Here is a 24,606-nt window from a genome sequence, read left to right as displayed (position 1 = left end):
TTACACCTACTTCGGGTAAGTACAACAAACTAACAACGGAGAGTTAACTTCCCTTTTTCGTAACCGCTAAATGTACACATAAGTTTTATGAACTTGGTCAAACCGCTTGCTTCTACTTTTCCACACACAGGTGTTAAAAAACAAGCGGCAGGAGCGACTGTGTAACAAATGACACGGCTCTCCTCTGGAAAGCCCTCGACATCTTTTCTAGAGCAACCGTCAGGAAGCGTTTCACACACGGTTCAAGAACTGTCACGCGACAATGGAGCGTTCATGAGGAGGGGCGCGAGGACGCAATGTTGCACGGAAGTTTGGGGCGAAGAGGCGCGCGACAAGGTGAATGAACGCCACTGCTATTCAGCTCCGGAGTGTGTTTTTACTCAAAGAAAATGAGGTTTCGGCTGCTCAAGAGGAATCTGCTCGCGCTACTCGGCGTTTCCTTCGTAGTTGTTACTCTCTTGTTTTCAACACGCGTGTTATTAGTTTCTGATGACACAAGCGGACCTGGTAACACCGCAAAAGAGAACCCGGGCGTGAGCTCTAGTGACCCGGTAAAGTTTAACTTCGGGTCTCTGTCGGAGCTAACTCAGTCCGTGTACAGTGCCAACTTAAAGCAGTCTGTTCACAATGCAGACAGATTTTCAGGGGACCCTCGGCTGGTGCTGGTTGTGCAAGTCCACAACAGACCGGAATACCTCAGGCTGCTTATCAAATCTTTGGCCAAAGCTGCTGAGGTCCACAGCTTCCTCCTCATCTTTAGCCATGACTATTTTTCAGAGGAAATCAACACAATTGTTCAAGGGATAACTTTCTGCAAGGTACTGCAGATTTATTTCCCCTTCAGCACTCAGCTGTATCCAAGAGAGTTTCCTGGGCAGGATCCACGAGACTGCCCCCGAGACATATCCAAGGACAGGGCTCTGGAAACAGGATGCCTCAATGCAGAACACCCCGACTCCTACGGGCATTACAGAGAAGCCTTCATCACTCAAACCAAACACCACTGGTGGTGGAAGCTGCACTTCGTGTGGGAGCGAGTGCAGGCGATGCAGGGCTACAGTGGCTTTGCAGTATTTCTAGAGGAAGACAACTACATCTTACCAGACTTTTTCCATTTTTATAAATCAATGATCGAGTTCAGAAAAAACAACTGCCCAGACTGTGACATGCTGGCTTTGGGTAACCATAACGGCCTGGATGGTTTCACCGCCCTATCCAACAAGGTGTTGACCACAGGCTGGATGTCCACGAAACACAACATAGGCATGGCCATCTCCAGGGAGGTGTACTACAAGCTGATGGGGTGCAGCAATGAATTCTGCACGTACGACGACTACAACTGGGACTGGACTTTGCAGCACATCTCTGGAACCTGCATATCGAAGCCCCTCAAAGTGGCGGCAGCACTGGGCTCAAGGGTTCTTCATACAGGAGACTGTGGACTTCACCAGAAGGAGAACTGCAGACCAGAGTGGGCCGCGCAGAAGGTTGACGAAGGACTTCAGAAAGCTAAGGCCGGCCTCTTTCCTCCATCTCTTGTCCTCGATGGTGCAGAACCGGTGGCGCACAAAGCGCACATGAAGAACGGAGGATGGGGAGACATTCGCGATCACATTCTATGCAATAACTACGCCAAACGACTCTGAACTGCAGCTTTTTAACATTCTACAGGTGTGCCATCTGAAAATAACTTTTTCAGGCTTTTTAGGGGCTGCATTGGGTTGTCTTCACTTTCAGTGTTTTGTTTTTGTTTGTTTTCTTTTTAAATGATAAAAAAAAAAAAATTGGACCAAATCAGATCTAAACATACTGCATTGTTCAGCACAGTAAAGACAATCAATTATTTTTTTCTTAAATTACCAAAGATGTATGGGTGCCAACACCTTTTGTTGAAATTTGTTCTGTATACTGCCTGCAAGTTCAGTTCAACTGAATATCCGCAGCTCTCTGGGTATCCTACAAGCCACAAAATTAGACTAGATATATTGCACTTTGTTGTAAACTGAGAGTAAACAATATCCCGAGTGTGCACATACGCACTGTCATTTGTGAATTTATTTGCAAATTGCGTAACTTGGAGCACTGCAGTCATTTATTTACATTTACATTTCAGCTTGTTGCAACATGATTTTTACACTGTTATTATCAAATGTTTGAAATTCAATGTTTTTACTCATGTGCTTCTTTGGTACGTTTTAAAGTGACAACAAAAAAAGACAATTCAGACTTGCAGCTTTAATCAAGTGTGGAAGGCAGTACATTAGGAACGTTGCAGCTCATTTGGCAGACATTTGTAAGCTAGCTGTTGGAATGAATGACTTTGTAAATGGAATTTTCTTTGTAACATTCAGTGTCTGTCTGATGTAAACGGATCTCTCTTTTGGGGCGATAATGCCAATTTAATCAGTTTCCTACTCCCTGACTTATTGATTCCCAGTTGCAAAAGCAGGAGGTGGCTTATTTGCTTTCTGATATGCAAAAGTGAACCATGTGGAAGCAGGATCAGGGTCCTGTAATGCTGCATTTTTATATTTGCACCTTTTTATTGTTGACAAAATGGACTAAATGATAATGTAATTATCTGTGTCATGGTTCTATAGAAAAAATCTTTTTCAAGTGTAAAAGTTCGGTGAATAAAACTAGGTATAATGATACATTTAGTGCCTTTAAGATGACCTAATATGCCTTTTCTGCCTGGCCTTGTTTTAGAATAGATTTTGAACCTGTTTTGTTAACATTGTTTTTGACCAGAAATTCCAGTAATGCAGAATAACATTTGTTGTGATAGTTTATGGTCTTTCTCCATTCTATATTTAGGGAAAGTGAAATGTGAATGTTGCTTTTTACCAAAATCTTCAGTCTGTAGTTTGTTAAGAATATTTTTACACTGGCATTGTGCGTACTATAGGTGTAAGTCACCCCACATACGTGGTGTGATCTGATATTGGTGCACCTCTGTGTGCTCTCTAACAACTGAAATGAATGTGATAATGAAATGATTCCTACAAAGTACACCCAAGTACTTTATACACAGGACTTTATCTAGTGTGTGTGTGTGTGTGTGTGTGTGTGTGTGTGTACCTGTTGTTTTTGCTGATTCCTGACTTGCTGAGAATGGGCAAACTTTTTTTTTTTTTTTTTTTGTCATTGTTTTTATTTTGTTGATATTGATGATCTAGTTCATTGCTCACTTTTGAAAGATGACGGAAAAATAAAATGAATTTTATCCCTTCTGACACTTTGCTTTTACACTTCTAAACATACTCCTATGTAGCGCTAAATTCTTAGGAATGTTTCCCGGAACAACCGATTACAATAACTGGTTGTAACTGAAGCATTATTTAGTGAATACGTTAATGGCAGTGTGTCCTACTGGTCAGTGGGCATATACACATGCTGAATCAGTTTTTTTTTTACAGGTCAGCAAATAAAAATGGCGGCGTTTCAGACAATCAAAAATCAGTGTGTATGTTATGGGTGTCTGTTTTTTGTTTGTTTGTTTTCTTTCTTTCTTCTTTTTTTTTTTTAAGGTTATTGTTCTGAAAGTGATGCTTTGCATATACTGGAAAGGTATTTCCTGGAAATTGTTGGAATATAACGTAACACCTTGAAACCATTAACAAGGCACCTCAGCAGACGAAATAACCCCAGGTGGAAGGTCACAACTTAAAAGAGGCTTATCGTTGCATCTTTATAGCCTTTGTGGTGTCATGCTAAAAAGCGATTTTTGGGATTTGCCAAACAAAGGATTATTGTTATTTAAACTATTGTAATTCACTGATTCTTCTATAATTTGCATTACATATCTCGTTTTGAGCCAGAAAGTATATTCTTGTCACAAGGTTATTTGTGGCTAGTCTGCTGTTGCCAAATAACTTCATTTTGGCAATAAATTAAAAGCGGAATTGATAGAAAAATATATTTTTCAAGAGAGATCTGGTCCAAAGGACATCAGAAATTTCGATAAATATAACAGATATGTTAAGTGGCCAAAAAGGACTGGATTAATTACGGTGTACAGCACAGGGGTCCAAAAATGCAGTCATTCAGATACTTGCAAAACAGGTTTTCTTAGTTTTAAATATAACCCATTTGTGAATCCAGGTGCCTGCAGCTTATTTACCAGCATTACACACAAAATCCGCACAGAAACATCGGCAATCACTTTTTTTTTTTTGGCTTATGGTGGCTTTTTTGGGACGACACCGGCCACTCGGAACCCTCGACAAAACAGAAGCTCGTTGTCTGGATGCATGTCAGGTGACTGAATCGGGCTTTGTCATTGGCTATTTACTATGCCGTGTTTATTTCCGGAAGTAAGTCGTGTAGTCTGAGAGACTTTAAGACTATTAAACGTCAGCTGCGACAGGTAACAGTACAGTTTGTATTGTATTTGAATATATTCAGTTCACTTGTCTATTTAGAAGGCAGCCGTAATGTCTTTTTAACGAATCCCGTACGTTTGGAACTGTACATAGTGTTAGCCGTTAGCCGCTGGTCCTAGAAGCTTACGTAATGGACTTTAGTCAAGAACAGACAAGAAAAATACACGGTGTACACGGCGTCTTAAAGTAATGTTAACGGGTTTTTGGTTTCTCAAAGTAAGTTTGGTTAGTACTTAAAAGCGCTTTGTTGGAGTGCTGACACGGATACTTGTAGCCACCGCGATGGTGAAATAACGCTAGCCAACGTCACAGATTTGTTAGCTAGCTGCTTTATATTTAAACAACTAAGGTCGTCATTCACGTAACGTATGGCATTTTAGCGTGTCGGTAATCTAAATTGCCTTTATCTCAACTGTTAACTGTTTGTCACACTGTTCCTCTGTCTTGTAGGTGTGTATTCATTCACAGGATGGCACACTGGTTTCACAGAAACCCACTGAAGGCGACAGCTCCTGTGTCCTTTAACTTCTATGGGGTGGCAGGGAGCCCGGCTGCCAATAAGATATGCAAGTATGTCTTATCTCCACCTGATACACCGTGAGCAGGGTTGTCACATTGACTGTGGTGGTGACCACGACAGTTGGTTAATAAACGGCTATGTATAGTTTCTTACGCTCTATCGATAGGATTTGACCATTACTATGCTACTGGTACCATTATTTGACCACCTAATCTCAGTCGCCTCACTGCTAAACAAAAATGGCAATGATTTGTTCAAATGTAGTCTCACTGAATATGGCTGTCCACAAAGCAACAGTTGCTATTTGTGATATGTTCAGTGACCTGAGGACAACTAGAGCGAGGCTGCTGGAGATGTTCACTGATATTACCTGCAATCCTGAGATCATGAAGAATGCCACAGATGCATACTTCTCCCTTCTTCAAGGTTTGTTCACCAGCATTTCACTAAAATTGTATCTTATTATCTTTTTCTAAGATAACTTTCGATACAGATAGGATATCAGTTATTGCCTAGGGGCCACAGCTCTGGCTATAAACAAATTTTAATTTGGTCTCTGTAACAATTTAGGTTCTCTATACATTCTCGCCTGCTTAGCTTCATCTGTAGTCTGTACAGGAATGCATACCCAGATCGCACCTGCAACTTTTTGGTGCAGACAGCACCTAGAAAGCAAAGTCGATAAAGGCAGACAGCTTCAAGAGAGAAATGACTCCTTCCTTCCCTTTTTAATGTGTTTGCCATGAAACAATCTTGATTTTCAAAGACTTCAAAAACAACACTGTATTTGCAACTAACTGAGTGTGGCCCTTTGAAACTGGTGTCATCTCTAAATTTGGACATCCCTGTTTCTCAGTAGTGAGGACAAACTGAGCCAGAACTCACTTTTTATATCTAGAGAAGATGGCTAATGTAAGGAGCTTGAACAGAAGGTGACTGGACTTCTATAAGACTTTTCAAGATATTCTTAACTCTCATTCAAGAGACTTCTTCAGCTCTAAAACAAAAAGGTGGTGAGTCCCAGATATTTAAACCCTAGTAGGGGATTTTCCTTCGGAGAGTCATTGACGCACTGTTAATCTTGTGTGTCGTCATCATGAGCCAAGGTGTGGAAAAAGGCGTGCATCATTACCAGCAGAGGTTTCAGGTGAAACCATTGCCTCACCCTGTCTTGTGACCTATTGAGATGTAAGTGATGTAAGAGATGTAAGAAATATCCTGTCTCAGAGTGATGCTGAAAAACTAGTTCATGCATTTATTACTTCCAGGCTGGACTACTGTAATTCACTATTATCAGGATGTCCTAAAAACTCGCTGAAAAGCCTTCAGCTAATCCAAAATGCTGCAGCAAGAGTACTGACAGGGACTAGAAAGAGAGAGCATATTTCTCCTGTTTTGGCTTCCCTTCATTGGCTTCCTGTTAAATCCAGAATTGAATTCAAAATCCTGCTCCTCACATACAAGGTCTTAAATAATCAGGCCCCATCTTATCTTAATGACCTTGTAGTACCATATCACCCTATTAGAGCACTTCGCTCTTGCACTGCAGGCCTACTTGTTGTTCCTAGAGTATTTAAAAGTAGAATGGGAGGCAGAGCCTTCAGTTTTCAGGCCCCTCTTCTGTGGAACCAACTTCCAGTTTGGATTCGGGAGACAGACACTATCTCTACTTTCAAGATTAGGCTTAAAACTTTCCTTTTTGCTAAAGCATATAGTTAGGGCTGGACCAGGTGACCCTGAATCCTCCCTTAGTTATGCTGCAATAGACGTAGGCTGCCGGGGATTCCCATGATGCATTGAGTTTTTCCCTTCCAGTCACCTTTCTCACTCACTATGTGCTAATAGACCTCTCTGCATCGAATCATATCTGTTATTAATCTCTGTCTCTCTTCCACAGCATGTCTTTCATCCTGTTTTCCTTCTTTCACCCCAACCGGTCGCAGCAGATGGCCGCCCCTCCCTGAGCCTGGTTCTGCCGGAGGTTTCTTCCTGTTAAAAGGGAGTTTTTCCTTCCCACTGTTGCCAAAGTGCTTGCTCATAGGGGGTCATATGATTGTTGGGTTTTTCTCTGTATTTATTATTGTGCTATCTACTGTACAATATAAAGCGCCTTGAGGCGACTTTTGTTGTGATTTGGCGCTATATAAATAAAATTGAATTGAATTGAATTAAGTGGGGGTTGAGGCGCCTGGGAAGGGATCTGAAAACTACATTATAGGTGGTTGACAGTTGGTGTCATAAGCCACATGTTCTGTTCACGCTGGACGTAGATGGCCTCTTTCACTCCTCTTTCAAACCATCTGTCTTCTCTGTCCAAAATGTGAACGCTGGCATCCTCAAAAGAGTGACTGTTATCCTTTAGGAGCAGATGAACAGCTGAGTCTTGTCCTGTTGAGGTGACTCTTCTGTGTTTATGGAGTGGCTCTTTGGTTTCTACCAACTGAGAAATGAATAGTAGAGTGCACAAATTGTATAAATACTATTGCATGTTGATGGACTAGTGTGGCCATAAAAACAGATTTTCAGCATTGATCTTCCACAAACGTGCAGAACCCTATTGATAAAATTTGGTTCTGACAGCGTAGTGGTTAACATCCTGTATTAATCTACTAATCCTATGTCTGCTAAATGTTTCACATGATCTGATACTAACATAAAACTGTAAGACCGGGTTTCCACCATGTCAATACTACAAAGCAGTGTTGAAAATACATTAAAATCTGAGAACTACTATGTTTAAAAAATATACCAACACTACAGTGACTTTAATAGAATGTCATATTTTTTATATTTGTATTTTATGTTGTTCCGTTACATTACTGTAATGTTTCAGAAAAGTCTCTGTGTGTGGTTATTTTGACACCATAGCACAAAAGTGTCAAGCTGTCAGCAGCTGGTTAATGTAGGAAATGTAACAAGTGCAACATGGAAATGATGGACCAGATTTATTAACTGCATCAGCATAAACTGGTGTTTAAAAACAGAGAACCCAGTGACAAGATTGTGTGTAAGACTTGGGAATTTGTGCAACTGACGCTGCTGCTTCAGTCGCAACTGTGTATTTCTAAGAGTTCCCTTGTCATGGTACAAAATAATCGGAGGAGAAAAGTAAAATCAAGTGCACAAACTGATTTACCAATGTTTGTGGCGAACAGTTTGCTGCTAATCGTGGCGATATTTAACAGCAGAAAAACAAAGCGTGTGCTTGACATTGAAATGAACCGACTGTGCTCGTGTCTAGAAAATAATGGAGTTAGCTTCAGTAAATCAACCGTAAAACTAACCAGACCTGTGAAGGCTATTTAAAGATTGCTATGTGAAGGAGGGTTAAAAGCCTTGGATTGGATTGTGCACATACATCACTTACATATACACAGATCCTGGTCTTGTCTTGTAATTGCCTATATTTAACCTCCTAAGACCCAAACTCTTTTATGGCATGCATTTTTAATTTCTCATTGCCATTTAAGCTGATTGGGACCTGATGAATGTAAAACAAAGAATTACCTAATATTTTTTTTTTTTTTTTTTTTTTTTAACCTGAGTTTTGTTTCTGAGAAAAATGAGATCCACATATGAGGAAGTTGTAAATTTGGATAGAACAGTGGCAGTATTATGTCCTCGTAAGTGGATATCAGGCTCTTGTAGAGCAAAATTTGGTATTTTGGTCTAGACAACCCAAAATGTGCTGTCCACATTTGGACGCCAGGTCCTAGGATGTTAAATGATGTACTAGTTGTCAAAAACACATAAATTGTAAATGAGAATGTTTTGTTTTATATTAACACAGTTTAATGGTTGTGAATTGTATCTCAGTTATTTTGCTCTGCATCTAACCAGCAGTCTCTTTGCCTGTCTTAAAAAATCTTTATGATGCATTAGGCTTTATCATGCCCTTGGATGGAACTACACAGGAGAACAAGATGAGGTTCATCCAGAACTTTAAGTGGACCGATACCTTACAAGGAAACACACCAAGGTAAGGACACAGAGGGAGTACTTCTAGTCTGAGAGTAAGTGGAAGAACCCAGCACGTACAGAGAAATCTCATTCATGTTTAATGATACAGTGATGAATTATCTAAGAGCTAGCAGTTTTAAACATTTTTTTAAGTGAAACATTACAGAAAGACTTCTTATATGAAGACCTCTGGGGAGAGCTGATGACTTCTTAAATTGGCAAAATACATTATAATACCCAATTTAGTTATTTTCAGTATTTGTCGTCATGAGTGGCAGAACTCTATTTATTTATTGATTAGCATTCAAATATCTCAATGACTACAGAATAAAGATCTCCCAGAAAGCACGAGACAAGGCTAATCAAAAGGTATTGGCTGAAGCACATGCTTATTATGTCAACCCTTTTAACAAAAGATCATTTAGCATGCAGCTCAGGTACATAGGGCTCGAAGCAAAAAACTAAAACAGAACAAACAAACAAACAAAAAACAAAACAAAGAAAACCCTTCCACCTTAGATAAGTAAATACATTAAATTAAATTTCATACCAGTAATCAAACTGAATGAATTGAATGTACCCATCTAATCTAGGCGGTGTCTTGCTGAGTCTAACCCTGTGTTATAGTCTGTCCAGCAACAGAAAATATTATCTCAAATGACCACGTAAAGGTTGCTTGCACAGAAAAGTGGATTAGCAGCTTGCCGGTGTTTTGTCTAACTCACCGTCTCTCCCTGCTCTCCTTCCAGTGCCCAGCAGGATGCAGTCTTTGAACTGGTCTCCATGGCCTTTAATGTTGCCATCTGGTACACAAAGTTTGCCTCAAGGATGGCAGGAAAGGAAAAGTAAGAGCCTTTTTGGCTTCTTCTGTGAGACTATTTTCCATAAATGCATTTTACAAAGTACTTTAATATATCATCAAAAACAAAGGACAGTGTGACTAATGTGAATATGCACAGAATGCCATGACTTTTGAACATAAAGTATTACAAAAACAATGTTAGATTTTTAAGGTGCAATATCTGACACTATTAAATCTGTCCATCTATACATGCATACATACTCTATCACAGGTCTAACACATAGAGACAGTCATTCACACCTGCCTTCATTTAGAATCACCACTTAACCTAATGCCACTAGTTTCATTGAAAGATTTTAAGTGGTTTAAATGACCTTGAAATCATTGCTATTATTTTTTTGTTACTTTATTCTGCTCATGTTTGCCTGTTACACAGTGTATCAGAGACAGAAGCGAAAGACGTTCACCGAAGCTTAAAGATCGCTGCTGGAATCTTCAAAAATCTTAAGGTGAGGGAGATGTCAATTCTTTCCTCAGTGGAAAGGTTTTATTATACAAACTGACGCTTAGGACAAAAAGTGGATACCGATCAGTGCAGTTGCCCCTGCAGAAAACATCAATGACGCACTTTAACTCCTCGTTACGCACAGCTTTTTTTTCATCTGTAAAGTACCGTATTTTTGGGACCATAAGGCGCACCGGATTATAAGGCGCATTAAGCGAAACAAAACAGTCAGATAAGTCAACTCATTCTTCTTGCTTCCTCCACTTCCTTACCATTGATTCATTAATGTTGACTTCTCTGGCAGCTGCTCTGTTCCCATGTTGTTGCAGTATATTAATGACTAACCTCGTATTGTCGATGGACAGTGTTGGGAAGGTTACTTTTAAAATGTATTCCACTACAGATTACAGAATACATGCCCCAAAATGTATTTTGTAACGTATTCCGTTACATTACTCAATTAGAGTAACGTATTCTGAATACTTTGGATTACTTAATATATTATCATGCTTTTTACAACTACGTGAATGTACTGTTGCTGTGATTTATTACTGTTACTGAAGGTCTGCGGCTCCGAACCATAGTAAAGGGACCTCTGGCTAAAATAGCTTTACTTTGTTGTCTGGGTCAACTTTGCTTGCGAGAGACAGAGAGAGGCGTTGAAAGGCTGCTCCAACGGAACTTATTGTTTCGGAGGAAAACACGAACACAGTGTACAGTCGAGTCTTAATAGCGTACTTACAACTGGGCTCGTCAGGCACTCTTCTTGGCTGCGGTGGTTATTATTATATTTACATGCTTCCAGCTCCCGTTTTTGCTCGATGACAACTCGTACTTTTCCACTGTCCTTTTTCTCCCTCCTCACGCTCACAGACACATAACGTGTATGGCAGTCCATTCTCCCTGCAGCACGGACTACACTGCCCATGATGCTACAGTGTTTAGAGCTATGCCTGTAGCATTCTGACTATTAGCATTGCACAACAACAACAAAAAGGCGCTCTCTCACCCAGGAAACACACAGTCACAGAGAGAGCGTGTCACCATGTAACCATGGCAACCGTAACGCTGCCGCCTGGAACAACAGAACGTAGCTGTCAAACAAAACCCAAACAGTCCTGACCCACCACAATATGAAACAGGAAAATACCGCTGTGTAATCCATTTATTTCAACAAAGTAACTGTATTCTAAATACCGCCTTTTTAAACGGTAACTGTAACGGAATACAGTTACTCATATTTTGTATTTTAAATGTGTAACGGCGGTACATGTATTCCGTTACTCCCCAACACTGCCAATGGATTATCTCAGTTGTTCTCCCCACTGAAGTTTGGTCCGTTTACAGCATCGTGACATACGATTGCATTTGTCCCTAACCATCGGGAACCCTCACGTTAACTTTTATCCAGTGTAAAAAAGTTAGCGTTCATCATGTGTTGCTAGCGATCACGTAGCACACCATTATAAACCAGCTAGCCCATTTTCAGTAGCCCTACAAACGTCACTGCTGTTTAGTTTTCTGTCTTCATTTATGTTGGAAGTGATAGCAGAGCTGTATGTTTGAATTTTTTCAGAAATCTCTCAGTCAGAACATGCTACATCATGTTTAGGTGGAAACTAGCAATCTAACTTCCTGCTGACTTCTAACTCTGTTAAATTTAATAAATTCTGTTTTCATGGATGCCTGGATGTTAAATTTAATTGTTAAACCTGGTAAAGCAGCATCTCTGATCATTTTATTAAAGATGAAAGAATTTAGACAGTTTTTAACTCTCAGTGTTCGTTTGCCTTTGGGACCTGAAGCAGATGGAGTTTAGGACCCAGATTACTCCGTGAGGCTCCTGACTACGGTAGCCGTAATGCTCTGACAATCCATCAAGCAGTGCTGCTTCGTAGCTTACCAAAGTCGTACTGAAGCATTTTTGACAGATTTATGAGCGCCGTGTACCACATAAAATTGGTTCGAGGTCAGTAAGCACAACCAGAATTCGTACATAAGGCACACTGTCGATTTTTGAGGAAATTAAAGGATTTTACCTGCGTCTTATACAGGGAGTGCAGAATTATTAGGCAAGTTGTATTTTTGAGGAATAATTTTATTATTGAACAACAACCATGTTCTCAATGAACCCAAAAAACTCATTAATATCAGAGCTGAATGTTTTTGGAAGTAGTTTTTAGTTTGTTTTTAGTTTGAGCTATTTTAGGGGGATATCTGTGTGTGCAGGTGACTATTACTGTGCATAATTATTAGGCAACTTAACAAAAAACTAATATATACCCATTTCAATTATTTATTTTTACCAGTGAAACCAATATAACCTCTCCACATTCACAAATATACATTTCTGACATTCAAAAACAAAACAAAAACAAATCAGCGACCAATATAGCCACCTTTCTTTGCAAGGACACTCAAAAGCCTGCCATCCATGAATTCTGTCAGTGTTTTGATCTGTTCACCATCAACATTGCGTGCAGCAGCAACCACAGCCTCCCAGACACTGTTCAGAGAGGTGTACTGTTTTCCCTCCTTGTAAATCTCACATTTGATGATGGACCACAGGTTCTCAATGGGGTTCAGATCAGGTGAACAAGGAGGCCATGTCATTAGTTTTTCTTCTTTTATACCCTTTCTTGCCAGCCACGCTGTGGAGTACTTGGACGCTTGTGATGGAGCATTGTCCTGCATGAAAATCATGTTTTTCTTGAAGGATGCAGACTTCTTCCTGTACCACTGCTTGAAGAAGGTGTCTTCCAGAAACTGGCAGTAGGACTGGGAGTTGAGCTTGACTCCATCCTCAACCCGAAAAGGCCCCACAAGCTCATCTTTGATACCAGCCCAAACCAGTACTCCACCTCCACCTTGCTGGCGTCTGAGTCGGACTGGAGCTCTCTGCCCTTTACCAATCCAGCCACGGGCCCATCCATCTGGCCCATCAAGACTCGCTCTCATTTCATCAGTCCATAAAACCTTAGAAAAATCAGTCTTGAGATATTTCTTGGCCCAGTCTTGACGTTTCAGCTTGTGTGTCTTGTTCAGTGGTGGTCGTCTTTCAGCCTTTCTTACCTTGGCCATGTCTCTGAGTATTGCACACCTTGTGCTTTTGGGCACTCCAGTGATGTTGCAGCTCTGAAATATGGCCAAACTGGTGGCAAGTGGCATCTTGGCAGCTGCACGCTTGACTTTTCTCAGTTCATGGGCAGTTATTTTGCACCTTGGTTTTTCCACACGCTTCTTGCGACCCTGTTGACTATTTTGAATGAAACGCTTGATTGTTCGATGATCACGCTTCAGAAGCTTTGCAATTTTAAGACTGCTGCATCCCTCTGCAAGATATCTCACTATTTTTGACTTTTCTGAGCCTGTCAAGTCCTTCTTTTGACCCATTTTGCCAAAGGAAAGGAAGTTGCCTAATAATTATGCACACCTGATATAGGGTGTTGATGTCATTAGACCACACCCCTTCTCATTACAGAGATGCACATCACCTAATATGCTTAATTGGTAGTAGGCTTTCGAGCCTATACACCTTGGAGTAAGACAACATGCATGAAGAGGATGATGTGGACAAAATACTCATTTGCCTAATAATTCTGCACTCCCTGTAGTGCTTTACTACAGTTTTTCTTTCTTTCTTTTTCTTCTTATTTTTAGCTACAGCCAAATAGGTTGAGAGATTTAAGACTTATAAGCTATAGTTTTGTTTTGTTTTTTTTATTTATTCATTCTGATATCGTCTTTACAGGATGTCCACATCCCTCGCCTAATCACTCCAGCTGAAAAGGGCAGAGACCTGGAGCCCCGAGTCATTGATGCATACATCATCCAGTGTCAGGCAGAAGCACAGGAAGGTAACGACAGTGATCACTGTGCAGTGATCGTCCAGATTGCTGATGATATTGTTCCTCTTATCTCTGACGTTTAAGATGGTCATTAAAGTCTGTTATATTTCTTGAGTCCAAAGTACATTGTCCATTTGAGGCACATTGATGTTAATTATAACTTACTTATAGGATGAAATAATCCTGCATATTAATATAAGAACTACCACTGTAATATAAGATATAAAACAAGGCTAATTTGCTATCAACAGACTTGAAAACGGGTCCTGAAAGCGAACCTGTTTTAAAGTGCATTTTTCTCTTGTTTCGTCTCTGTGATGTGTATCCCTGTTGTAACCATCTGTGACACTGAGCTGTGGGTGTGGGCACAGAAGCTCCACGCACCTCCTCCTCAAACCTTTTGTTTACAAGCAGAAGAAAGCTGGCTTAAAGAGAGGGGGATGGGACTAAAACTGGCTCAGTGGATGAACAGAGGGGCCAAACCTTGGCCCAGAATTTGACTTACATAATTATATAACCATTTAAGTGTGACTCACCCAAAGCTGCTCTAGTGGAGTCTAAAAATAAAAAGGCTGACTCTGCAAATAATCTGACAGTTAATGGAAGGCCTGAGTCAGAGTCCATGTGACACTGATAATCATTAATCGTCAATCATCACTGACACGGTGTGCAAATGTTTGTTTCTTTCCTCTCTTTTGTTTTTACAGTGACCATTGCCAGAGCGATTGAACTGAAACACAATGCGACAATCATCGCAGCTTTGGCATTTGAGACTGCAAACTTCTATCAAAAAGCTGGTCTGTACTTTTGACACGAATAAAATAAACCTGTTTATGAACCTTATTCATATAACACCTTTAGAAACAGAGTTTATTAAGTGCTTTGACAGACGGGGAGAAGCAGGATCAACGATTTAAACAGAGCACCAGTCTTTACATTTAGGCGGGAAACATTAAAGAGAAAGGAAAAACAACAATGAATAAAATTAGACAAGGTGTAATGCCAGCATGTAAAAGCAAGTCTTTAAAAATGATGTTTTAATCAGGGATTTAAAGGCAGTCAGTGCCTAATCCCCTCGGGCATTTCAAACCCGTGGGAGCCTGAAAGCACTTTCACCTTCAGATTAACAGCCAGGAAACTGTACCGAGGAATCAGAGGAGATTTAGCTCATTTGGTGTCAATATATGTTTTGTAGCTCAGGACCAAACACATACATGCTTTAAATCCCTATTAGTAAAATCTCAAAATTGTCAGCTAGCCAGAATAGCCAGTGGAGAGAAGCAAGGACTGCCATCTGCTAAAACCAACAGGAAGCCGAGCTGCTGCTTTCTGAACCGGCTGGAAATTAGAAAGTGACTTTTTGTTTGAGCCATAGAGGAGGAAGATGTAGCAGTCAAGGCTTGAGAAAATAAATGAAATGTATTGGTTTTATTCTCGAAATGGTTGGAAGAAGCAAGACTGGACATCTTGTCGTAGGGTCTTTGCTTTATAAATACAGCACCTTGAGGCAACTGTTGTGGTGATTTGGGACTATATAAATAAAATTGAATTGAATGAAATTAACTGTTCAAAGCTAAGAGCTGAAACTCAGGAGAACTCTAAGTAATGGAACAAGTGAACAGAAGCATTTCTGACTTTGAGGTATCAAGTTATAGAAAGATGTATGCCTTCCAACAAATGAAGTCACTGAGGCAACTGTGCTTTTTGGATCACCAGGTACAATGGGAAGCTTTCTGGTTTGTTGACCAAGAGCCTAGAAAATAAAATGATGGTTGCTGAAAAGATATGAAGGTCAGTTTTCTGTCTCTACAGACCACACACTGAACACCTTGGAGCCAGAGTGCAGCAGCAAGTGGAGGAAGTATCTCCAACTGAAGCAGCTCTTCTACATGGCTTATGTAAGCTAAAGGTTGCAGCACAGCTATGGTTAATAAAATTAAAACAAACAAAAAAACAAAGTATTGTAGATTGTTGTCATTGAGTTTATGTTTGCAGGCATACTGCTATCATGGACAGACACTGCTGGCAAGTGACAAATGTGGAGAAGCAATCAGATCTCTCCAGGAAGCAGAGAAATGTATGTATGCATGTTGTAATGTGTAATGCAATTACAGAGACGTAAACAAGCACGTCGAGAGCACAAACCCCCACCCAGGCAGCTCACTCTCTGTGCAGTGTTTACTTTAAAGTAGGGGTGGGTTTTAATAATCGATTCATCGATTAAAATTGATTCTGGCTTGGATAACGTGAAATCGATTCACTAAAATCCTGAATCGATTTTTTTAATATAAATTTATTTTGCCCGAAACGCCAGAATCTCAGGTGAAACCTCACAAAATTTCAACAACCACCAAACAGCTAAGACAGTAAATGAGAGCAGGTACACGGATTCTTCACAAGGACGTAAACACACAGCGCGGACCCGCGGATCAGAATCAGTGAGATGTCGCTTTTCTCACCTGACGGGCGCTGCAGCTTTAAGCGGCTGTGCGCGCTCCCGCGGACGGCAATCACTTTCTGGCAGACAATCACTTTTTGGCACAACAACAGCACGGACACGGTCGGGGCTGAAAGCTGACAGCTCGCTGATTCTGATGTTTCGGCGGGTCCGCGCTTTGTGTTCACGCCCTTTTTGCGCTGATTCTAAAGCTGTTAGTTTGATCTCTCTCCAAACAATATTGACTGAACCAGCAGCAAAAGAAGGTCCAAACTACGCTTCACATAAACATCATCATGAAATCACTCTGACTTTTACTGTTTTGCTTCCACCATGATAAAATCACACTTCATGCACAGCTCTCTCTCTCTCTCTCTCTCTCTCTGTACTTCAAGAACAGTTTCCCGTCTAAAAATCTGTTTTCTGCATTATTCGCTTGCTTGTTACGCACAAGTCTACTGTTGTTTACAGCACTGTCGCCGCTGTTTTTTCCTTTTTTCCCTTTTACATTCTTCCGAAAAGAAAACCAATACTGAACAAATTTAAACTTTTTAAAATTATGCAAAACGCTTAGCCGTGTCTCTAATAAAATCACTGTAATGTCAGAGGTAACGTTCATGTGTTGATTAATGGTTTTCTTTCGTTTTTGATGTACTGCAGAATATTTTTATAAAATCCCAGGCCAGGAAAACCACCTTCATGTTTTTCTGTGTTTTATCTTCAGCTAGTTTGACACAAAGGCATCTGCTGTGACGCTCACACCTTTGATAAAGTCTTGCGTGTGTTAGCTTCCTTTTTATAGATACAAAAATATGTAAATGTACTGATCTGAATTATAATACTTCTGTCAAAATTTCCCAGATTTAAATCGAATTTAATCGAATCGAATTGAATCGAATCGTAGATCGAATCGATTCGGGACCTTGTGAATCGGAAACGAATCGATTCTAGAAATCAGTGACGATACCCAGCCCTACTTTAAAGTGAATGCTATTGTATTTAATATATATGAGCAACGTCATACTAAGAATCCCCATATATCATTCCCTACGTGCCTTAAACCTGTTAAAAAAGTCTTAAATAGCTCTGTATAGCATTGTTATCACTTTGAGAGGTCAAATGGGACATATTTTAAATCTTTACATGGCACTTTCTATGTTGAAAATACACAAATCACAGTTTATAAGTTATAAGGCTTTTGCACTAATAAATCATTGATTTGACCTTGAAGACTGTAAAGCAGGCTTGAATGAATTGCTAACCAACTCTGCACTCCTAAGTTTGATCAGACTTCAGACAAAACAACACACGTGCACACAAACACATTCCCTCCTCAGCAGAGGTAAATGTGACTTTGGTCATTACAGAAGTCTTAAATTAGGCTGTGGTCTGATAAATTTGTTAGGCTCCTATTTCTTCTGTCTTTGCTTCTAATAGAACCATCTGTCATTTAGTGTGTGTTTGTTTTTAAACCTTTTTTTGCATTGTTATTCTTTTGTAAATTTATTATTGAAAGTACTTCATTAATTGTGTTAATCTGAAAACTGAAGTCATGCCATACAGAAGACTGTTACTTCTGTTCTTTGCAGACTGCAGTGCTTACTGAGTGTTACCTGCTCACTTGGGTTCAGTCTCATGTAGGTTATCAAACAGGAGCTTCCTGTGTGATTGCTGCAGCAGATCTTAGAGTTGTGTTTGAATTGTTTCCCTTCTTTGTTCCCTGGATATATTTTGTGTTAACACAAGAACATCTGCGTGCAGGTTACTCCCGTGCTGAGTCGCTGTGTAAAGAGTACCGTCAGACCAAAGGCCCGGGTACGACGGCCAAACCGTCGGAGCAGCTGTTCTTCCTCAAGCTGGGTGGCCTCATCAAAATGACGCTGGAGAAGTGCCAGAGAGAAAATGGCTTCATGTGAGTCAGCCAGACCCCAAACACACACACACACACACACACACAGAGTTGTGGCTCAGATTCTGCACTTTCCCCGTCACACATATGACGAGATGATGCGATGTTCACGTCGTTGTTCCCGTGGCGCTCAGGAGTCCAACTATGCCTTCAAACAGGACATGTTTTCAATCATTAACAACACATTTTCCACTCACACAAGGCACATTTGTGTGTTGTCAGATTAAACAGTCAGCTGGCTGCCCTGAGCTTCACCTTCACAAACGCTCGCCTTCAGGTTTATGTTCAGCCCCTGCCTGCTGTATCGCCACCCAACCCGCCTGCTTCTCACTGCAAATAAACAACCAGAGAGCATTTTTACACTACAAGCTACATTTGTCCCATTCACACACATACATGAGTTTACTTTTATCACCTAGAAACACCTCAACATGAGGATTAATGTAGGGTCTTTTACAGTTTAAAGCGTTGGTGTGATTATGTAAATAAAACTGGATTAACTAATTAGGGGACAGCCCACTCTACTTCCTAGTTTATAGCTATCCTTATGTAAACAGTTGTTGATGCCCGTTCCTGTTTGTACAGTAGCATCTAATTTCAGCATAGCACACGTTTCATTGGTCAGCAGTTTGGTGATCGTTGTTTTCTTCTTCTATGTTTGTGCTTTAATGCCAGTCAGTCTGTAGATGCATAAATGCCACCTGCTGGTGGCTAGAGGTACCTTTCATGTGTCAGGCACAGGTAAAAGCAGGAAAACACTGAATTTTATGACAAGAGAAACTAGAAACAAGTCTATTTGTAAATCACTATGACCCTTAACTGACAGAGGCCGATAACAGTGTGACAATAAAATCTGGCAGTTTTGCAAGAAACTGTTCTTTGAGTCGTAAGTTAAGTTGATCACATAGCATCAAAAGACCCAGCTGACGATGATTCAGTGAGAACCACAACAGAGGATTCCCATTTGTCTTTGCACGGTTAAGTCTTGTACATATTTAAGTTAGCCTCAAAAAGGGTCTTTGAAACAACAGGGGAAGGATTCAAACATGAAAACCTGAAATTCTTCCTTCTACTTGTTACTTTGGACAGATACTTCCATAAAGTCCCGGCTGAGCCGCCACAGCTGGACATGAAGGCGAGCTACGGTCTGGCTGAGCCCGTCCCCTTCGAGCTGCCGCCTCTCAGTGAGCAGTGCACTCCTGAGGTCTACGCCACCTTCGATCTGACAAAGGGAGCCAAAAACGACAAGGTACACACCAAATCATTTATTTATTTATTCTAGGTTATTTCATAACAATAGTATAGTTGTTGGTGTTATTATAATTATATTTGATGTGCAGGCCAAACCCAAGGAGGAGGAGGTGAAGCCAGTGAAGGAACCTGACTTGAAGCCTCAGAAGGACACAGGCTGCGTCCTCTCCTAAACTTTCCATTCAGTACATTTTCAGCCTGTTTCACGACCGTCATTTACAACGATGACATCCATTTACTTTTCTCACATAACTCCAGAGATGCTTTCTTTTCTTGCAATATTTAGTCCTCATGTTGTACATTCATGCTGAGACATGCATATTACATTTAGCAGTTATCACTGTATCTAAGTCAGAGCCAGTTATGTGACCAGATCCTCAAAACATCTCACTCTGTGAGAATCACTTTTAATTAGGACATGAAAATAAATAAGCCTTATGGGTCACATGGTTGTGTCAATGGTGCCTTTGGCTGCATTGTAAACTGGTCGCTCTGATTACAGATAACTCAGATAATGGAAACTGACTTATTAAAGAGGCTTAAAGTGGCCTCCTAAAACATAAAAATGCTGTAGATACTTAAACTTTGATACTGAATAGTTAGCACTACATATAAATGCAATGTAATTAATCCAGAAGAGTAAATGTGGGAAACTGCACTCCATCACTCTGCCTGTATATCTGGGAATAAGATAATTGAAACTGTTAGTTTTTAAATTGCATTTTACGTGTCCAGAGCATCCTCATTCAAACATTTACACTGATCAATAGGAATCCCAATTGATACTGGACAGACAGAAAGGACAGCACATGATTTTGCCATTGAGTTTGGTTTTCTTTTAGCTGTAGTAGCAGTTTACAATCAATATTTACATCACGACTTATGTATTATACTTTTTGTACATGACATAGCTGTTTTCTACTTTGACTGTTCATTTAAAGGAACTATAATATTATTATTATTATTACCTGTGGCTGAATCATTCTTTATCAGGTTGTGAATTTGTATCTGTTATCCCCTAAAACTTTTAATTTATTTGTGTTTGTGGTAATTTATCAGACAATTCAAAACACTTCAGAGGGTATAAAGTCCAATCACGTTTTTGCTGGTGTTGGAGTCAGTCGTTTCAGTGTGTGAACTGATGCACGAACAGCTTACTTTTGTTAGTTGTTCACATGGTGTTGTCAATAGTTGACAGTGTGCAGAGTGCAGGCCCGGTCCTTAAAGGCACACATCGACATTTGTACCTTTGTGTCTGACTTGGTTTTGAAGAGCTGCTTCAAGGAAGTTTCTTATATTCATCAGACTAACAATTTCAAAATAAAAGGTTAATAAAAATAAAACTCAAGTTACTAATTACCGGAGAAACAAAACTGTAATATACTCGTAACCTTGGTGTATATTTGCTTCCCTGAACTCATCGTTGGACTTTTTATTGAGTTTTGCACTTATTTTCATCCTTGTGCTTTTCTTTGCTTTTGAGTAGACTGGATGTCATTACACTTTAAGCAGTGAATTTATCCAGGAGGCGTGGCAGGAATCAGATATGTTCCACATCCTTTTTAAGACAACTGTTTGTCATTAGGGTGTGCCACATCACCGGTTTTACATTGTGCACTCTTGCAGCTCTCCCCTCCTCTGGTGTCTTTCATGTAAAAGGTATTTCAAATGGTATTAAATATTCCCTTAAAACTCACTTTTTTCTTCTCGGCTTTTTGTAGATGTAAAAACAAGACTGTCACATCACGTCCACAAGAGGTCAAACTGAAACAACTGGTCTAAAAACTATGATAGATTTATTTCAACACAGAAATGTTTTGTGAAAGAAGGGTCATTATTTTCATACCCAAATAATTTGGTTATGATGTACAGAACAAGTTGTTTTCTCTGCATAGTAAATGGGACAAGAACCATCAGGTACATGCAAAACATAGAGCTTTTCCTCTTAGGTCCATGTGTGTTTGAACAACATACGACTCTTGTAATTTTACAAATCTACACACCCATCTGCCAGAGGTTCCTTCCTGTTAAAAGGGAGTTTTTCCTTCCCACTGTTGCCAAGTGCTAGCTCATGGGGGTTGTCTGATTGTTGAGGTTTCCTCTCTGTCATTGTAAGGTCCTTACAATACAAAGCTCATTGTGGTGACTATTGTTTTGATTTTTTTTCCCCCATATAAATAAAACTGAACTGAATGGATTTGAAAAACTGTGGCATGCAAACTGTCAGAATTTTTCTGTTTCTCTTTCCTCACCCTAGCACACGGAATCAAAGTAAAAATGTATACTTGGTGGCCGATATGGTCAGATTAATAAACGTGAATGACGAGGCTGGTGTGCATGTAAGTCTGGCAAGCGCGATTATCTAGGTGGTGGATAGCAAAGAAAATGTTTGTCATTGGCCATGCCTGTGTAGCCAAGACTCAGTTTATAAACATGACAGCTAAAGCTACACAGTTAGCATAGCTTACCTGCATAGCATCTGCCTCCAATGTTTTTTCTGTAAACCAGACTGAGCGATCTCAGCGGTAAACAATTCTGTTCTAGTCCCTCAAAGTTGGTAAGTAAAATTTATTTACGTAAGATAGGAACATTATACTATTATAAAGATAACAAAAATACGGTTGAATTAAAAAAAAAAAACAAAACTTAATCACACAAAAGATGACTGGCTGAATAGATGTAAGCAGTCCTGTTTTCAACTGTTTTTAAAACGACGCCATAGACTCAAGGGTGCGGAGAGAGAGAGAGAAACTATTTTAGCGCTAAGGTTTGGAAGGCATAATTTTTATAATGTAAGGTAAAGACCCTACGATAATACGAACCCTACAATACCCTATACTCTAATAACCCAACAGTCTAACAGTCCAGATAATCTGGTATAGAGTTTGTGCTCTGTTATTTTTCCACTGCTTGTCTGAGCTAGTAAGGCTAACCTTGGTTATCTAAGAATAGCGTGATTGCCACTTTGTGCAGTCAAAGACTTCACTGAAAGAAAATCTGACTTGTTTTCTGCTACTTTAACAGCAGAGTGGCTTAGCATGGCTAAGCTGTGATATTCAACACGCCACCAAACCTGCCTCCCAAGCCCAGCCCCTTGAGTTCAAGAGTGAAACTGATTGTGTTGGAGCGACTTGCCTGTGATAAGGTTTGTGTACTTCTGTATTTGGCGTCTCAGGTTTCAAGTCAGATCCTGTATCCTGTAGCTGTTTTTCTCCACAACACACGAGTCAGCATGGATGGATGTCCGGCACAGCAGTGACACAGAACAATGAATGGATACTTGTCCTTTGGAGCAATTAAGAAACACTAATGTAACCCGAAGAATGAACAACCAGGAAGTAAGTGCTGTGATAATGAAGCAAACATAGCTGTTAGCTTAGCTTGTGTTCAAAAAATGAACTGTGTCCAGTTGTCTGCCATGACTCTGTCGCTCCGGTGCTATTTGGAATAGCATTATAAATGCAGTGAGTATAACACACAGTACTTAGATGATATGCTGTGAATAAATAAAAGTTTTCTGATGCGTCAGACATCAGCAGACACCACTGAAACAAACTTTGGGGGTCCTGCTTTGCCCAAAGAAAGGAAGGTGATCCACTTCTCCAGCGGTGAAACTCTGGTAGTTGAAGACAGCGAGGAGGAAGAGGAGGAGACGTCAAACAAAACTCCCTTTGAAGAACCTAAACAGAAGGTGGGCATCTGTTTAAAGGGAGGAACTTGTGGTGAATATTTAGCAGTTAGCTCATGTGATTGCTTCTGTCTTTTTTCTTCTCAGACTCTGCTATCGTTCAAGAATGTGGCCATTCTAGTTGGGAGGTTTTCACTGCTGGGTATGCCATGTGACATAATACAGAAACCAAGTGACTGTAGAGAAGGCCATGACTTTAGCTGTTTGTGCAGGCTTCACTGAGTCTCCACATTTTCTGTTTCCAAATTCAGCCTGTGACTTCCTCGGAGAAAGATTAGCTGGTGCTCTTGGACTCAGTGCAGCCAAATACCAGTACGCCATAGATCGCTATCAACGTGATCACAAGGTAACGTGTTCACAAACATTCAAGCAAAAAATAGAACTCACTCTATCGTCTATTGTATAAAAGGAAAATAAGTTCACTGTTTAACTCTCTTCAGACAACAAACAGTCGAGCTCCAGATGACCTCAAGATGGGACAGACAGAGACCATGACACTCTCTCCCAGGTCTGATGGCAGTCATTATGGGGCCACAGGAGATGTAAGTTGTCCTGCCAATCCCCAGGAGAGCTCTGATGAGAAACACATGGCTGGAAAAGAAGGATGTCACAACAAGGGCTATCAAGCGGACGAGGAGCACTTGAAATGAATCTCAGAGAAGAAATGCAAAAGAATGTGAAGTCCCCGGGATGGAATGTTACAACAATGTGAAGAATAAAAAGCTAACAAAACAAACTAAAACATTTTGCTGTGTCTAACTACCAGTGCAAGCTTTTTCCACCGTTCATTCTTCCCAATCCTGGCAAAACTGAGGTTCTTGTGTTCACTAAGTAGCTCTGTCATTACTTCTGCCCCTTTGCCAACAATATCAAATAATCCACTAAGATCCTCTGTCTTATTTTTGACCAAAAATTAAGATGAGCTTGAGCTCATCCAGTCTTATTAACTTTACTTAAAAAATAATGCAAAAATCAGACCTTTGATTCCCAGTAATGTAGAATCTCTAGTAAACACTTTCATTTTCTCCCCTCCTGATTATTGTAACTCTCTGCATCTTATTCCTCCTTAATCCATCTTCAATTGGTCAACAAACCAACAGCTAGACTGCTAACAAGAACTAGCCTGCATGTGATTTAATTTGATTAAAAAAAAATGTTATTAATAATATATGAAGCCCTACGTGGACAGGCTCCTGTGTAGCAGAGCTACTGACCTTATAAGTGCACCCGACCTCTCTGACCATCTGACTGCTCCTCACTTTTTGGTTGTAGTTCCTAAACTTTGGAACAGCCTTCCTCAG

General features: G+C 40.2%; 3 protein-coding genes across 6 annotated transcripts; all 3 read left to right on the top strand.

Moving 5' to 3' along the window:
* The first annotated feature begins 200 nt into the window (after nt 1–200).
* Nucleotides 201–21,313, top strand: brox (BRO1 domain and CAAX motif containing). Of its 3 annotated transcripts, none has more exons than XM_013268800.3 (13): nt 201–336; nt 4,836–4,955; nt 5,225–5,331; nt 8,788–8,884; nt 9,615–9,710; nt 10,104–10,176; nt 13,924–14,029; nt 14,728–14,817; nt 15,833–15,918; nt 16,016–16,097; nt 18,219–18,369; nt 19,456–19,615; nt 19,707–21,313. In XM_013268800.3, the coding sequence occupies exons 2-13, from the start codon at nt 4,855–4,857 to the stop codon at nt 19,788–19,790; spliced, it is 1,233 nt and encodes a 410-aa protein (XP_013124254.1). In that variant the 5' UTR covers nt 201–336; nt 4,836–4,854; the 3' UTR covers nt 19,791–21,313. The 3 variants fall into 3 exon arrangements, with proteins under 3 accessions (XP_013124254.1, XP_005449951.1, XP_003440763.1); XM_005449894.3 differs by lacking the exon at nt 201–336 and adding an exon at nt 4,226–4,369; XM_003440715.4 differs by lacking the exon at nt 201–336 and adding an exon at nt 4,455–4,601.
* si:ch73-91k6.2 (alpha-1,6-mannosyl-glycoprotein 2-beta-N-acetylglucosaminyltransferase) lies at nt 334–3,009 on the top strand. The gene has a single exon (XM_005449896.4). It carries the CDS (start codon nt 390–392, stop codon nt 1,644–1,646), a length of 1,257 nt encoding a protein of 418 aa, XP_005449953.1. The 5' UTR covers nt 334–389; the 3' UTR covers nt 1,647–3,009.
* A 699-nt stretch (nt 21,314–22,012) lies between the features above and the next one.
* On the top strand, nt 22,013–24,585 carry LOC100698464 (protein FAM177A1). Of its 2 annotated transcripts, none has more exons than XM_003440716.5 (6): nt 22,013–22,174; nt 22,793–22,955; nt 23,147–23,308; nt 23,393–23,447; nt 23,557–23,651; nt 23,746–24,585. In XM_003440716.5, exons 2-6 carry the CDS (start codon nt 22,890–22,892, stop codon nt 23,953–23,955), a joined length of 588 nt encoding a protein of 195 aa, XP_003440764.1. In that variant the 5' UTR covers nt 22,013–22,174; nt 22,793–22,889; the 3' UTR covers nt 23,956–24,585. The 2 variants fall into 2 exon arrangements, with proteins under 2 accessions (XP_003440764.1, XP_005449954.1); XM_005449897.4 differs by having other exon boundaries at nt 22,642–22,955.
* The last annotated feature ends 21 nt before the right edge of the window (nt 24,586–24,606 follow it).

The sequence above is a fragment of the Oreochromis niloticus genome, linkage group LG15 (genome assembly GCF_001858045.2).
Source record: "Oreochromis niloticus isolate F11D_XX linkage group LG15, O_niloticus_UMD_NMBU, whole genome shotgun sequence".
Lineage (NCBI taxonomy): Eukaryota > Metazoa > Chordata > Actinopteri > Cichliformes > Cichlidae > Oreochromis > Oreochromis niloticus.
Note: the sequence above shows the minus strand (reverse complement) of the source record. Positions and strands in the feature narration are given on the sequence as shown.